We start from the raw sequence: 16,904 nt of genomic DNA on the forward strand, positions 1-16,904 counted from the left end.
GGCATTAAACTGAGCAACATTTACAGTATATGAAATTTTTATTCATTATTGTGTGTCTCTTCACAACCGGCAACCAGTTTTTAAATTCAGCAATCAGCATCACCAGCCATCAGTCAATCACTGTCTATGTCCAATTTGTCCATCCATCACCGTGACGTAAGAGTCGTAGGCTAACCATTCTTCTCTGAAAGAGTCAGAAAGACTGTAGTCTTCTTTCTTTCTTTGCAGGGTGTCCACTTGGAGTGGACTTAAAGCCGCAGGTCTGCCAGATGGATGACCGTTGGGCCTGAGAGCTTATAGCTTGGGGTTTTCAGCTTCTTTGTATATGAAGTTAATTGCTGCCATTTAGTGAGGTTGACTGATGTAAGCTCAGTGCAGGATTGGGTAGAAGTTTACAGGGAACATATATTAGTAAATGAAATGAGTTACTGCTAATGTAATTTAGATAAGTAAGGGCTGCTAATCTAACAGCCTTCATTAAACAAAAAAAATAATAATAATAATAACAATAATAATAGAAATATATACATAATTATAATAATATTGAAAAAAATACCTAGATGATCTACTTGCTAAATTAAAACATATATCAGCAGTAGCCGTGCATTAACAATTCTATCATGTTTCCATATATACTGCTCTGCAAGGCGCTCATCTAAAGATCACTTAGCCTACCTGACTTTAAAATAAATACATTGAAAAATTGAGAGATTTTCTGTGACACCTTATCACTAAAGTTACCTCCCCCCAGGAGATTACAAAGGTTAAGTTCTACATTGATGCTTCTCAAGTTACTTAGTAGCTCCTGTCTTGGTTGCACATGACGTTGACAGTCCAGAAGAAAGTGAACAATTGTGTCTGTTGTGTTGCAGGTGGTTTTTTCTATGTCAAATAGTTTTTGAGTTGTGGGGGTTTTTGTTAAAAAAACAAAAAGTGGTCTAAGTTACCCCGCCGGTCTAAGTTACCCCATTTTACGGTATAAAATGAGCCTAAATTTGTTTATGAAATGTTTCATCGTAAGAAGTTATTAACAGTTATCAACAAAAAAATTATCAAATCTGTCCCGAGTAGCCCCGGTTGACGGTAATAGATGAGTACACTCTGCATGCTTCAAATGTTTGAAATTAAGTTTTATTTCAAGTGTCCCTTTTTACCCCATTTCAAGATTAATTCAGGAGCCTTTTATATTGCATCTAGCATAAATAGCATAAGGAATTTTTTTGAAGATGCCATTTGATAGCCCTCGCAAAGAGCTATAAAATGAGCCTAAACTTGTTATGAAATGTTTCATGGTAAGAAGTTATTAACAAAAAACGCTCAAAACTGTCCCTTTTTACCCTGTTTGACGGTATTGCACTTTGCAGCTGCAAGTTTTTTGTATAAGGTAGGAAATTTCCTATCTTGCATGCATTGGTGTAAAAAAAACACTGCTGTATTTTCTATTTTTATTTACTATTATAATATATGATTTTTAAATTGATTAAGTAAATGTAAAATAATAGCCTAGTAAATCATTATCTTGATTCTTTAATTTATTTTGCAGTGACTCTAATGTTGTGGGAGCAGCAAATATTTGCTTGGAGACGGTGGGTGAGGAGGAAGAAGAAGGGGTGAGGAAGGTTCTGCACATGGAAGAAGACCTTATTGCCTCTCAAGGACATCTTGTTGTTGAAGACGCTCTACCTGATGTAGGAGGTGAAGTGAATGTAATAGTGCACATTTATATAAATATATTTATTTTTACCCTATTAGCTTTTGATGTGATCAATTAGATAATCCCATTGCTTAATTTTTCATCATCATATCTAACCCAAACATTTGGCTGCTCCAAGGTGTGAGGAATTCTAAAATCTTTTTTTTTTTTCATTCTGCAGTAGGTAGTTAAAATAAAATATGAATTCAGCTGTTTCATTTGCTGGAAATAATGACCATCCAATTGTCCAAAGTTCTTGTTACTATTAATGAATATTGTCAATTGTTGCCGTTGGAATTTTCTTATGGTTGCCCTGTTTGTCAGAAAGTCTCTTCACTTGCTTCTATTTTCCAACAGACATCCCTGAGCACGAGTACCCAAAAGCAACTCCTGTGAGGAGCCGCAAAACCAAAAAGAGAGGTCCAGATGATTTCATCCTTAAGCAAATTAAAACTGAAGATGGAGCCACTGTGGAAAAGAAAGTTAAAGTTTACACACAAAGGTAAAGATAGATGTGATATTCCTCAATGCCTATGTTTGTTTAACAGAGAATTAGAATAAAAATGCTCTGAAACTTTCACACTTTGCAATATTAAGTGTTATTCTTTTTATTACTATTTGGTTGTTAGATTGTAAAAACTTGCCATATTTTTAAAATCAGGATGATGTAGAGGTTGTAATTTTTTTGCCGTAAGAAACAAATTTCCGCAATAAATGTCACACTTGCAACTTGAACCACATTATCAACAAGGTACCGCAAGGCATGGCAAAGGTTGCCCGAGTGTCGCGGTTGGTTACGCATGGGCAGCACCGTGGAGCGCGCGCACTGTTCTGTGTGTAACAAGGAGCTGACAGCCGGCAAGAGTGAGGTGCTCAAACATGCTGCAGGTTAGTCTAAAACTTTGGCATGTATATTCTGATCTATTATTATTGACTTTTCTGTTTCTATTTCCAATGCAGATTAATGCCATGCAAAATATTTGGTCCGTGTCAGAGTCTCTTGTATCTGTATCTCTGTGTCCAGGTATTTTGAATATTTCTGCATCCTGATTTAATGCAAAAGAAAAATTCAATTTATAACAAGTTATTTGATGATCAGGCAAGAAGCACCAGCGGCGCATGGAGCTTGCAGCAGCAGGACAGCTTGGTGGAGCAGGGGCGCCCATAGAAGATGCTGATATGCCAGTCATGCGCACTGCTTCTATTGTAAGATTCTGTCAATTGCTATCGTAATATAAACATTAATCGAAATAAGTCCAAGTGTAAATAGTCGTAAAATTTTTGTTATTTTATATGTGTGGAATTCTAATAATAATGAATTAAACGAACTTCTATTTATAATTAAATTTAGTGAGAAGTAACAAGTGAACTAAATTCAGCTGAACTAGATTTGCTTTTCAACATTCAAATGATATAACATACCCAATACTTCCACGAGTTCTCAATAATGATCACTGATATATTTACAGCCTATGTTTGTCTATGTACCATGCTGTCATTGGTTCTCCCGTAATACTGACATTAAGGTGTGATTTATACATGTAGTCAATAAATGGAACACAGTGAATTTAAACATCACAACGAATGGAACTTAAGATTTGCAAATGCCCAGTCCACGTGTTGATTTGACTATGCATTGGTCTGCTGATGAACGTAAAATTTTAATTTATAAATACATTACTGTGTAACATTAAAAGGCTAATGTTAAAAAAAATTCAGTCAATGTAGATAATTAATAAAAAGCTTCTCCGTGCCGGATTACAGTGGACGGCGCCACGAAAATAAATTACGTGTGATAGAAATGCAACAAAGGAAACTAGCTGCAACAGGGCTGCGGCCACAACAGTTTAATAAATTTCAATTCAGTAGAATGATCACAAACTGTAGATTAATAGGGATGCCTGTGTTTCAGGGACCTTTGGAAGGAGCTCCTCATCACACGGTGGACCTGCGAAGTGACACCGTCACATACCCCAGCATCAAGATGAAGGAAGCCATGTTTAGGGCCCCTGTGGGTGATGACGTTTTTGGAGAGGACCCCACCGTCAAAGGTGCTTCTTGATCATGTTCTGGCTAGTATTTACTTTCTTAAGCCTAATTCCTATTCACTGAAGTGCGATCATGAAGTGCCACGCGTACAAGTATGTTGTACCATGTCTCATGTTAAATAATGCTCAGCTCCTGCAGTACAGAAATTGCGTGACTGCATACACTCGCGCCGATACGCATTTCGTGTGTACAAAAGATTGGATGTGGAATGAAAGTCTTCATACGTGAAGAATGAACTGATTTTAAAATTATATATTGCTCTATCCATGGATGTGTATAATGGTGAGATTAATTCTTAAAGTATTAATATGATTATTTGATTCCACATGTCCATTGTGAATTTTTTAATTGCCACTGAAGCCTTTCTTATATATCTACTTCAGCTTATATTCTCTACAAGTGTGAATGGATAAATTTTTAAATTTCACCTCATTTTTTACACTTTGTAAATTTTCAGATTTCTAACGAGTGTTCAAATTTGAGTTGTTGAGATTCGTAGTAAGTATCTATATATGCTGTTCAGATGATCTAGCTGGTCAAAGAAAGATTTTCACTGACATATTTCGAATTTCCCTTGCTTCAATATTTTCAGTTTATCTGCAGTCAAGTATGTAAATTCAGTGCCTTATTTTGTTTGACACAAGGCTTAGATGAAATCCCTGTTTAAGCTGGAGATAAAAACTACCATGTTTTTACACTGAAATATTTGAGTATTTCAATAAAAAGTGAACCTTTCTTTGTCGGTTCTATACTAGCAGTAATTATGTGCTAGTGAAATTTAAAGGATTATCTGCATTTTCTGGGCATTTTTCAATGTGCTAGGCCTTTAGAAATGAATAATTTCATATTCAATTTGCTCTCACCATTGTAAAAATTACTTTCCTATACACTTAATATTCAGAAGAAACTGACTTCATGCTCCTTTGGATTCGTTTATACCTAATTACGCGATCAGCAATTCACATAAACAATTGAAAATTAATTCACTTCCAGAGCTGGAGAAAAAAATCGCGTCCCTGCTTGGCAAAGAGTCTGCTCTTCTTGTGCCATCAGGCACCATGGCTAACCTTATTTGTGGTAATTTCTCATTTATGATGCTCATTTCTCCTTTATCCCAGATGTGTTATTGCCCCTCCTCTTTGAATGGTGTAATTATTAATCAGAATAAGAATAATCGGAATGTTCAAAGGAAGGTTTTTACCACCGACATATTTTGAATTTCCTTTGCATCAATGTTTTCAGTTCATCTGTAGTCAAGTATGTAAATGTGGTGCCTAATTTTGTTTGACTTAGGGCTTCTTGTCTTTTGGTAATGCAGAAATTGACCATATTTGATGTATTTAAAAATAAATACGTATATATGTTGAAACTTTTTACATTGTCTTATTTTGGCAAACTGATTTCGTGACTGCCATTTGTTGCATGAATGGACGTAAATATTTACTCCATTTTACATTTTGTTGATGAGCATTCTTCAATACAAAATCATTCTATCCATTAATAATTGAAAATTTCAGTGCTAACACACTGCTGGATGCGGGGCTCCGAGGTGATCCTGGGTGACCAATCACACCTTCACGTCTGGGCTCAGGGAGGCATTGCCCAGGTAACGCGGAGGCTGATTCGCTCCTATATTATGTCTATTGGAAGATTTGCTCCTATATTATGTCTATTGGAAGATTCGCTCCTATATTATGTCTATTGGAAGATTTGCTCCTATATTATGTCTATTGGAAGATTCGCTCCTATATTATGTCTATTGGAAGATTTGGTCCTATATTATGTCTATTGGAAGATTTGCTCCTATATTATGTCTTTTTTAAACTTGGGAATGATAGAGTATTTCAATAATTTTCAGAGAATACTCAACATGGTTATCTTACTTTAAAGTATTTATTATAGTTAGAACACTTTTCCGAAATTAGGTTTATCTTAAACATAAAAGAGAATGGCCGTTAATTCGTCAGAATTGAAAATGGAGCCATTAGTTTGCCATTTTCATCAAAACAACAAACACTGATGCAAATTCTGAAAGAGTTTCAGGCTTGAATAAATAATCATTTGTAGCTAAAAAGCAGATTTGTCCCAAATTACAAATTTTATACCTATTCATATTCCATCTTGAAAAACAACAGCACATAAGTTAGATTGACACGGAAGTTAAAAATGATTTATTAACAAATAGTGTACATAGGTCTAACATAAAATAGTTTCTAAACTCATTTTTCTTAATTTTTTTAATAAATAAAGTGAGAAAAAATGAAAAAAAATAAAAATGTACAATTATTGAGTAGGATATGGTGATTAAAATATGGTCACTTTGCTGTGAGGGAGATATCTAGTGATTGCATTTTCTATTTCACATCATTGTGATGTGTTCTGAATGACTATTGAAAAAGTTACATAGTAAAATCGTACTATTCATAACATTATTTATCTAGTGAATTTTCTTAATAAACTGTGACACTTTTCATTTTAATAGAAATTATCGATTTAGTGAGTTTTCTAAATAAACTGGAACAATTTTCATCTCAATGGATAGTACTATAAATGATCCACATGCATTTTTACTTCATGTCCTCCGCTAATATCCTTGGTTTTTATATATAAAAGTATCAGTTGAATTCGTTTATAGTTTTCTTTGAATCTATTACATGTGTATGTTAACTGAATGCGTCAATGTTTGTTAACTGAATGTAATTTGTCAACAGATCGGCAACATCCACCACCGGACGCTTAAGAACTTGCCTGACGGCAGCTTCTCGTTGACGGAACTGAAGGCTTTGGTCCGCGGGGACGACCCTCACTGGCCCGTCACGTCTCTTGTCTGCATAGAGAACACACAGAACATGTTGGGGGGCAAAGCCTTGCCTCTGCGATGGCTTGATGAGGTACTAGTGTTCTCATGATAATGTCTTCACCAAAGTAGCATTGCTCACTTGGAAGTTGATGTGCATGTTATGACTTTGAAATATACATGCTTTAATTAAGTAAATAATTTGTCATTTAATTGCTAGACCACAGCTTACTTCATAATAATTTCAATGCATTGCTTAAGAATTACAAAGTTACTGTAAACATCAGCACCAGAAATAACTTTCGCAGAGACCTGCATACATGCTCGACAAATAAGTTGAATTATGGAGGTATTTTTTAGTAGTGCTTCGTCATTAGACATCTTGCAATTAAACTTTAAAATACTTGCGCAAAAGCACACATGTTTTCCAATGTGTACCTGGTTCTGAGCATTGTTGTATTGAAAACCAGGCCAAATTGCCGTATTGTGATCGTTCCTTGGTCTTGACTCATGACCCAAAGCAAAGTTGTCACGTTTGTATGTTCACTCAACATTTATGCGCAGATAGGCGCAGTGTGTCAGGAGCTGGGGCTGCCGCTGCACTGCGATGGTGCGCGGCTGCTGAACGCGGCGGTCGCCGTAGGCCAGCCTCCTTCCCGGCTAGTGCGCCACTGCCAGAGCGTCGCCTTTTGCATTAATAAAGGCCTCGGTGCTCCCATGGGATCGCTTGTGGTCGGCAGCAAGGAGTTTATCGAAAGGTACCCAAGCTTAGTATTCGCGCAAGGATTCAAATGAAATCATCAATCTTTATGTTCAGTATGAAATACAGAGTACCTAAGAATTGTTTAATGGAAAATCATTATTAAAGTTAAAGTGTATTGACTAAGTCAGGCCTACAAACGTTGTGTTGATGACAGAGCCATCAGAGTACGCAAGGTATTGGGAGGAGGGCTGCACCAGGCTGGGATGTTCGCAGCTGCAGGACTGTACGCTCTCGAGCACGTCGCCCCCAGACTGGCTTGGGACCACACACACGCCAGAGCCATTGCACAGGGTGAGTTTGACCGCGAAATTATGTGCATTAAAGATCAGTAACTGTGGCTTTTTAAGCACTCTCTTCACTTTAATGACTTATTTGTTATTAGAAAGTTTTTATGAACGGTTACTGATTTGTTTCTTCATCCATTTTGTTTTCAGTCTCAATTTCAGCCTTTATTTGATGAGGTCCGATTTTAAAATGGAGACTTCATTCGTTAAAGTGATGCATTCAAAACCAAAATATTCTGTTACTAGAAACTTTGATTATCCCGGAATAAATTTTAACGTGTTACATCATTTTGGCAACTTAAAATCTACGTTCAAGAGCTAGCTGTTGATTTTTTTTTGTTTTCGTACTAAAATTAAGTATTCTACTTTTTTTTAAACCGGCTCGCGTGAGCCGGTTAAAAAAAACGGTTTTAACAGTTGCACGGCTGCCATTGCCGTCCGGAACTATTTTCGTGACCACTAGTGAAATGTTGTAGAGAAAATTAGTATTCTTATATGCATTACCTTATCATGTTTCTTTTATATGAGCTTTTTTTAAAGTAACGCGGTTGAATTTAAATATCTTAAGTCCAATCTTGCTCATTTGATGTAAGATTTTACTAAATGCAAAGAAAATGCTGCAACTATCGGAAAAGGACAATATGTCGAATTTAATTGTAATATGAATGATTAGTAAATTTATTCATTCAAGGATACTCGCGACTGTTAAGACATGATAAAAATGCCTCTAATATCGATAAGAGATTCAAAGGAGATACCCTATTGCAGGCGTGAAGGAGATGCACAGCAGCGCCGTGACGGTTGATCTGAAGGAGGTTCAGACCAACATGGTGCTGCTCACCACCGACAACATTCGCGTTAATGCTAAGAAGCTCTGCGACAGACTGGCTATGGTCAGTAATATGATTCAACTTCGATTGAAAAATCCATATAATGATGCAACATTTGGAATGATTATTTAATTTGGAGCTACGTCCGTCATATCTAAATCATATCCACAATTTTATTTGTTGCCTGATGAAGGCAATTGTTTTAGGAGCTGCATGTTTAAACTATATGGAAAAAATATCGTAACTGATCAAATATTTGTTCATAATCGACAAACTTAGCATTGGAAATTTAGATGAAAGTAAAGTTCAAACGTGGAAAAATCGCTCACCGGCAAAATGTATGTAAATATGTTCATGGTAGGCGGCAATTTTGCTGCAAAATACTCAACATTTTACGCATTTGTTTTATATCATGCAACTTGGTGTATCGTATAGCGTATTCTGACTTTACAGAAAGTTGTGAGGGGTATTAGAAGATGTGTTTGTGTTGCAGGTTAGCGACGAGGAGGCTGAGGAGCTGGACGAGCAGACGGTCGTGATGATGCTGCCCATCACAGACACGGTGGTGCGGTGCATGACTCATTGCGCCCTTACCAAGAGCGATATAGCTTCTGTTGTTAAAAAGTTGAAGTTCGTAATCAACGAATACGATAGCATGGTCTTCTTGGAATATAAAATTGAAGTCGGGCAAGGCTAACCTCGCTTTCGTCATCATTTTTATTTTAATGACATTGAAGTGATTACGTATGAAATATTTCAATTACTTGGATATCCTCATTCATGTTGAAATTTTATTTTGCAGCAGTGTAAGATTAGGCCTCAAAGAGCTATTCTTTTCATGTCATTGAGGTTTATATAATTCAGTGAGGAAGTCAGTTGTAAATTTTAATTTTAAAAATAATTAATCGTGCATGGATGGTATTCACCGTCTGGAAATTCAGTGCAGTACAATGCACGTGCGATGTGAAAGTGGCTCGATCTTGTGGTTACTTGTTGGCTGTCAACATGAGGTACATTTGATATAAAAATTTTCAACAATGAAAAATAGTTGATCGATGTTGAGGTGGGCATTGTAAGAATCTTCTGTCTGGTACCTAATCGCAGACGCTGCCTTCTAAAAATGGAGGCCAGGAGGGCAAAAAAAACTCGTACGCGGCATTGAGAAATAATCGTATAGAAAGATTGAACACGTGTTTCAAGCGCGCTGTGATTACTTGGTCCTTGTGCAATGTTACGCTGAGTTAGCTTCAGCAAACTTTTCACATGATATTTACACTTTTCGTCCTTGATAGGTATTTCAATATTTACTTAAGATCTTTTGCGTCATTTACTATCGCAAATCTTTGTGTAACATGGTTTATAAATTACACGAAGTACAGATCTGTGACGAGTAAAAAGTAAACCAATTCAGTCTGCAAGTATTCCCGAGACTGCGCTGTTAACATAAGTCAATAAATTTTGATTAATATCGAATTGCTTACTTTGTTATACAAATTTGCCTTTGGAAACCTTATAAAGGTCATAAATGTTACTATTGATAAGACATCTACCTTCGTAGTCAGCGATGTCAATAACATAGTAGGATCCCTGCTGCAACATAACTAAAGCTAGAACACAAGTGTTTCTATTTCTAGCTAAATGTGTAGCTAAATCCACGTGCGATTAACCCACAGCTCATCTGCCACCATGAAAAACCGACATTCTTATCAGCGAGCGCGACACGTACGCGAGCGCTTAATCTCAAATCTTAATCACTACTTCACGCCTGTCATGCGATAATTATTCGCTTAAATAAAATGCCCATTACAAAGACATCTTAATTAGTTCCTTGACGTGTACAGCTTTCAATCCTCAAGCACAAATTACGAGAAAGAACACATAGGAACGCTCGCCAGTTTTTCCTGCTAAAATCTGTAAACTCTATACTGTACAAACCCTGCTTTGCCCGGTGTGACAAGTCCTCTGTGTATACTGCTCTTTTATGAGCAAATCAAAGCAGGAATTTATTACCAAAAAAAGTATTCAAGTCTTATGAAGACTGATGACGTAGCGCGTCGATAACGTCAGCAAGAGTCTGCCTGATCTCAGCGGCGCGGTGCCGAGGCACGCAGTTGGTGCCCAGAGGGGCGCCCGTTGTGGCAGCGGACGCCGCGTGCTCGGCGTTGAGGAGGACGAAAGCGCCGCAGTCGTAGCTGTTGTCCTGCTGGGTGCACGTCGCGTCCACAAGAACCGCGTCCCGCTCCAGGTATCTGAAGGAGGTTATCAGTTACGAACAACTTTTTGGGCACGCGAGATGCGTACGAGGTATCAATTTCTGGTAGTGGTGTTGATTAGTTTCTTCATGCTCCCTGTGAAGTTGAGGCCATTCCAGATTCGTTTTATGCTATTAAAAGGCAGGCCATCAATTCAGAACCAAAGCAGTGCAGTTGGCTAGATTAAGTTATGTTATCTGAAGAGTATTTTAGGTAAGCCTGCAACAAACTTCATCACATTGTAGATCATTTGCGAAATGTCAGGGTTTGTGTTTCGTAATAATATTAAGTTTTGCAATAGTTAATAAGAGCCCTACATTCGACCATGATTTTCATTCCACTATACATATAAGAAGAGCTAATTTTGGTCCGGGCTAATTAACCATGCAAATTTTCTTTAGAAACCAGACACTGAAAATAATTAAAGAACGTTCCATTCCATTCTCTAGCAGTAGATTTACAAAAAAAAATTTAATTTGTTATCTCTTTTAATACAAAATCAGAGCTTCACTGTCACCTATTGCAAATAGACAATAGACATAGGTACATATATAAACCTACGATAGAGGAGATTTTCAGTTTACGAACTTATTCGCACAAGCGAGTAATAGAAGCAATCACCTGTTTATCCGTTGAACAAGACTCCTGGCGTGCTGGTAGTTGGAGCCTCTCATCGAGTCGTAGTGATACCACTTGAAGTCAAACCTACTGAAAACAAGCAAGCTCCAATGACTGCCACCAGAGGCGATGGCTGAGTTGTTATCATTGACAGGGAGGAGGATGAAGTCTTTGTGGTTAGCTTCTAGTGGATCCAATACGACAGCAACTTCTGCAGGGTCGCACATCTTGAGGAGTTGGGTGACCTCTGGCCCGACGCAGAGCACGCGCGTTTGGTCAGGAAAGATTGTGTGCTGCAGATACTCCAGCCAGAAAGAGATCAGGGCGTCGTTGAGCCAGTGCCGCCCTTTGAGCAGACGCAGGTCTGACTCGTGCAGCAGGCTATCGTGGAAACTTAGCACTACAGGATCCGACATTTCAGAATGCAAGTTTCTTTACACTTAAGTTTACTAATGATGCACACCAAAGCTATACCCTAAGATAGTTCCCAGCTGCTTTTCAGAAGTTCACAACTCACTTATTACTGAAAAAGAGAACTTTATTACAAATTTCCGATTTAAATAAACTGAAGATGATTCATTATATAAGACGTCAACTTCGAATTAAATAGGGAATAAAAAAAACAAGCATTTACAAATTGGGAAAAAAATAAGTTGGAAAGGGAGGATGAGACAAGCGTGGCGAGGAAGTAGACACTGCCAAGTTTACACTCGTCCAAATATGTGCATACAATTTGCTGGTGAACCATTTGAAAAGAAATGAAACCCGTAAAAAGTTAACAACGTTGATGAGGGAAAGGCAAGCGAAATGAAAGCACCACACGCACGCGTGAGTCACGCTCTAGCCCACTACGTCGGGAGTAGGTAAAAGGAATCGGGATAGTTCGCTTAGCACTCAAAGAGACACGACACTCACGGGCGCTTATTCCGAATCGACCAACGCTTTGGCCAGGTACACGGTTCACAGAATAGAACAGTCCTCCACTTTCATGAGTTTCTGCAAAGTTTTATAATGTTTCAAAGCTATGCTACAATTTTCTCAGGCTCTCTTCACTTTTCATGAGCAAAGTTCCAAACTAAACGCGTCACTAACTTCAATCCAACGAGAGATGAGCTGTTTCGTACACTGCAAAACAGTACACATATTCTTCATGCTTGCAAAATACAAAAGCATTAGATTTATGATCACCACAGAATCATTGATATCAGGGACATTTCAATACAATTCATTTGACCCCTACACTGCATGTTTTCAGATATTGCTTTGAGAAGCATGGAGATCACAACATTTTCTGCGAATGACCGTTAAGTGCACTTGCAGGAGAAATATTTCCAGGTGACGACACTCGAGGTGAGCCCATAACACCTGCGTTAGATATGCTCCCTACAGTAGAAGACGTCATGATATTACTGCTTATAGAACTCATCGGCACAGGAGCAGAGTTGAGGATAGGGCCGGCCATCACCGATTGGTTAATGTTCAAGTTCGGATTTGAAAGCCCAATATTCAAGGTCGGGTTAGAAAGCGCTGCAGAAGAGGCAGGAGTGGAGCTGCTGACGGGAGCGGCAGCGGCAAGAGTTGTGTGGCTGCCGGCATTGAGTGGCAGTGTGGTGCTTGTCGCAGCTGGACTGCGATTACCTGCCAAAATGAGAAGCATGAGAGTGCGAAAATTATACATAAATGCAAAAGATAAAAAGAATTTGTTTGAAAAGTTACCAGCATTCATGAGCAAAGTTTACTTCTGGAGATGCATATGAAACATGTACAGATTTCTTGATGGGATATTAAACATCTTTAAAGGCATAATGTGTTTTTTTACCAGTTAGGATAGGAGGCATAGGTTGAGTACGTACACAGTCTTGATATTAGTACATGTTTTTCACGCCTAGCAATAACCATCGATTAAGGTTGAACTGTTATTGAAATGAATGAACTTTGACAGAATTTTATCCTCAGCGTGAGCAAGATAATAATTTCATTAATAGACATTTCTATCTATAAATTGTATTTATGTCCAGTGATCATGGTTTTTATCAAAATTGTTATTATTTCAACCTCATGAACAGAATGATGTGTTTATGATTTGACAAAAATTGTATGAATACCGAAATTACTGTTTCTGCCAGATATAACATAATATGAACCTGCTCTTACTCCAAATATGGCTGAAGGTTATACTGTGAAAAATTAGGTTAACCAAAAATATCTAGGTAACTTTGAAAAAAATGTTACCAAAGATTACCTTTTGTATGCATGGGCTGGTTTGAACTGAATCATAAAGGTTGATTGGGTTTCACACTGGCATCATCAATCAGAAGGCAATTCAATTAATTTTAAAAATGATCTTGCATGATTATTTGTTAATTATAGAGAGAAGAAAATTTTCTCTACCTATGGTAAATCTGTAAACATCAAAAATTTAAAACAATATTGTGTACAAAAACTTTTTTGCATTACGAGTTAAATAGAGGCAGATTACTTACCAGCAGGTGGCGTGCTGTGCAGCTGGTGCGCAGGTGACCCCAAGACTGAGCCACCTCCCCCACACAACACAGCTACGTTGCCTGACGTATTCTGGCTACCTGCTCAACAACCAAAATAATTTTTTGGCAGCTACTGATCTCTGTTTGCTTTCATTCTCTTGGTCTTTTGTATTTCAGTGAATAAATATAAATAGTATTTCTTGGTCTTTTGTATAAAATGTATAAAAAAAATTTTTAAAGACCACGTTTTTCATGTGGAGTTAGTTTTATATATATATTTATATATATATAGTCATAGTATCATGACTGTATAAATGTGCTAGCTAGCGGGAAAGTTGGTGAAATATCGATTGCAAGATTTGATCATCACAGACAGAGGGACACGAAAGCGAGCTAAGAAAAACGTGGTAAAATGCACATCAACCCATTTGATGTGCAACCAAAAAATATATTTGACAAATAAATAGTTTTTTAAGTATTTCGATTTAGTGGAAGTAATTGTCAGATAGAAACAGGAGTTACTTAGAAGTTTAGTTGTTCAATAAAATAGGAATAATCCATAAGTATATTTATAGAAAATTTTCAGTAAGCAGAACTGGTAGCTGGAGGATGGTGTTAAGTATAACAAAAACAATGAAACCAAAGAATAGTTGATGTTAACTGAGAAAATTCTGGAAGATACATTTAATGTAGCAATTTTTTACCTGTTTCAAGGATCTTCATGCGCTTGCGTGTGTAGTGCTGCCAATGCAGGATCATCTGGTCATCTATGTACTTGGCACACTGCCCATTTACAATCTCCTTGCGGAAACTTTCATGCTGAAGCAAGTCTAAGAAGTACAGGCACATGGGATACCTGTAAATACAAAAAAATTGTTCATAAGTTTTATATGGAGAAACACTTTTATTGACCATGCATCTAGCACATTTAGACACACATATCTTAATGCCATTCTTTCTATCTTGAAACCTATAAATATTTAATAAGTTCAGCACACTTAGGAGAACATGACTGTAACAATAAATTTGCAAATATATTGTAGCAGCTGAGCTACTCACTTGAGATGCTTGGCATACTCAGGTTCTTTCCAGTAGAGGAGATGCTTCAGGTAGTTGACAAATGCTTGATCCTTGAAGAAATTACGTTGTGCCAAAACTGTAATATTTTAAATATTTTATCATAAATCTACTTGATAAAAGTTTCAAAACCTTTCTATTCATTAAAAATTGCAACAATTTCTCCATGGCAAATTTCTTTCCACTCACACAGAAACAAGTACAAAAAAAATTAAATAAAAATAAAAACTCATCTTTGCTTTGAAGCTGGAAACAATATTTGTAAAAATGATGACAAGTAAGCCAAATTTCTCAGTTATTTATATGTTTTAACTCATTTTGATCTGACAAGAGGCACTTTTTACCAAAATAATATGATCAATATTGCTGAGAAATGCAATTCTTTAATCTAGTTAATGTTTTACTTCAAACAATAGTGAACATTTTTTCTGAAACCCCTAAACTTACTGGAAAATGTTCCATGACTATTAGTTGCTTACAAGCTACTAAATTCATATTAAATTTTGGGCACAAGTTTATTAACATGAGCTTATGTCTAGAATGTCATTTAATTTACAGTAAAAGGTCACAATTCACCAAGTTCCCGCAGTGCAATACAATTCAACTCACAATGAAGATAGCTGGGGTTTGCTAAACACTGCACGAATTCAAGCTCAACTTGAAATCTCAGTCGCTGGGCCTCATCTGTTTCACCTACAAAATAAATTAGCATATTAGTGGATTGTTGACATTTGTTGACAAATGAAATAAAATGTACCTATCAAAATTACTATTAATACATAAATATATGATATTATGTAATATTAACAATATTACATACTGTCAACCGGGCCAATCGGGATGATTTCAAACGTTTTTCATTCATAACTTCTTACCATGAAACATTTCATAAACAAGTTAAGGCTCATTTCAAAGCTCTTTGCAAGGGCTATCACATGGCTTCTCCAAAAAAATTCCATACGCTATTCGTAAGGTGCCAGAAGCAAAAAAAAAAAAAAAAGAGTGTAGCCCCGTTCGACGGGGCTACTCGGGACACTTGGAATAAAACTTCATTTTAAAACATTTGAAGCATGCAGAGTGTACTCATCCATTACTAACAGCACTCATAAGTCCTCCTCTTTCATTGTAGATGATGTAGAGGTAGAATAAATGAAATTTTCTGTGATTTTTACTTGTTTTTCCTTTGTTGATATGATATTACCATAGACATTTTTTACCGTATTATTGATGCGATATTACAGTATCCATGAACATGCCATTGAGCATTTACAACAACCTTGTCCACTGCAAGCTTCATATCAGCAGCCTTATAGCATTTTTTCTGTATCTGTTAGCTTACAGGACGACTTGTAATTTCACACCATTTTAATTGGGTTAAGTGAATTTACTATAAAAAAATATAACTCAGTACTCACTGCAGTGAGTGACAGAGCGCATTTTCTCGTTGACAAAAACTTGAGGTCACAGACGGACGGACAGACAGACAGACGGACATTGAGAATAATAGTGCATCTTTTCCATAAATGATAATTTGCGCTAAAAAGATAGTGAAAAACATACCTGAAACAGAAAGGAATGTTTTAGTGACAACCATCATATGTTTTGGAGAAATAAATCATAGTTTAGGTCAATTACTTTTCATTCTATGATGCCTGGTGCACAATTCTAAATATGACATTCTATGCACACTTTTGTGATGACCAATGATGCACTAATTTTTCGATAAGTGAACTTTTTTTTTGCTCAGCGAGGTAAATGTAATCAATACTCTTTGTTTTTAATCAATTTTTTCCTTAACTGGAGCCTGTGCTAACTGAGGTTCCACTGTAAATGCGCCTTTGGGGGTGTCCCGAATAGCCCCGAGGGGTGTCCTGAGTAGCCCCGCTGTGCAGAAATGACCGTCATTTTTTTTTGGAATGAGATAGGCAAAATCTGTCAATTACGTTTTCAAGTCGACACCTGGGTGCAACTTTTACGTATAAAAATTTTTTAATACGGTGAATATTTTTTTTTACTACAGACCTTAGCAGAAGTAACTCAACAAAATATTGTTTTTCA

The 16,904-nt window shown here is 36.9% G+C and overlaps 3 protein-coding genes across 3 annotated transcripts; 1 reads left to right on the forward strand and 2 right to left on the reverse strand.

The window, feature by feature from the left end:
- The first annotated feature begins 1,548 nt into the window (after positions 1-1,548).
- Positions 1,549-9,893, forward strand: LOC108668492 (probable low-specificity L-threonine aldolase 2). The gene is made up of 12 exons (XM_018155723.2): positions 1,549-1,695; positions 2,051-2,195; positions 2,445-2,581; positions 2,793-2,899; positions 3,606-3,744; positions 4,736-4,819; positions 5,260-5,348; positions 6,454-6,633; positions 7,104-7,297; positions 7,457-7,593; positions 8,355-8,479; positions 8,910-9,893. Exons 1-12 carry the CDS (start codon positions 1,629-1,631, stop codon positions 9,111-9,113), a joined length of 1,608 nt encoding a protein of 535 aa, XP_018011212.1. The 5' UTR covers positions 1,549-1,628; the 3' UTR covers positions 9,114-9,893.
- Positions 9,288-12,208, reverse strand: LOC108668493 (sentrin-specific protease 8-like). Its single transcript, XM_018155724.2, has 2 exons — positions 11,290-12,208; positions 9,288-10,665 (listed from the first exon to the last, which is right to left on the reverse strand). Exons 1-2 carry the CDS (start codon positions 11,700-11,702, stop codon positions 10,446-10,448), a joined length of 633 nt encoding a protein of 210 aa, XP_018011213.1. The 5' UTR covers positions 11,703-12,208; the 3' UTR covers positions 9,288-10,445.
- Positions 12,209-12,275: 67 nt separating this feature from the next.
- Positions 12,276-15,558, reverse strand: LOC108668491 (mediator of RNA polymerase II transcription subunit 31-like). Its single transcript, XM_018155722.2, has 5 exons — positions 15,456-15,558; positions 14,829-14,925; positions 14,474-14,625; positions 13,770-13,868; positions 12,276-12,924 (listed from the first exon to the last, which is right to left on the reverse strand). The coding sequence occupies exons 1-5, from the start codon at positions 15,556-15,558 to the stop codon at positions 12,566-12,568; spliced, it is 810 nt and encodes a 269-aa protein (XP_018011211.2). The 3' UTR covers positions 12,276-12,565.
- Positions 15,559-16,904: the final 1,346 nt, after the last annotated feature.

Source organism: Hyalella azteca, unplaced genomic scaffold (genome assembly GCF_000764305.2).
Source record: "Hyalella azteca isolate HAZT.00-mixed unplaced genomic scaffold, Hazt_2.0.2 contig6341, whole genome shotgun sequence".
NCBI lineage: Eukaryota > Metazoa > Arthropoda > Malacostraca > Amphipoda > Hyalellidae > Hyalella > Hyalella azteca.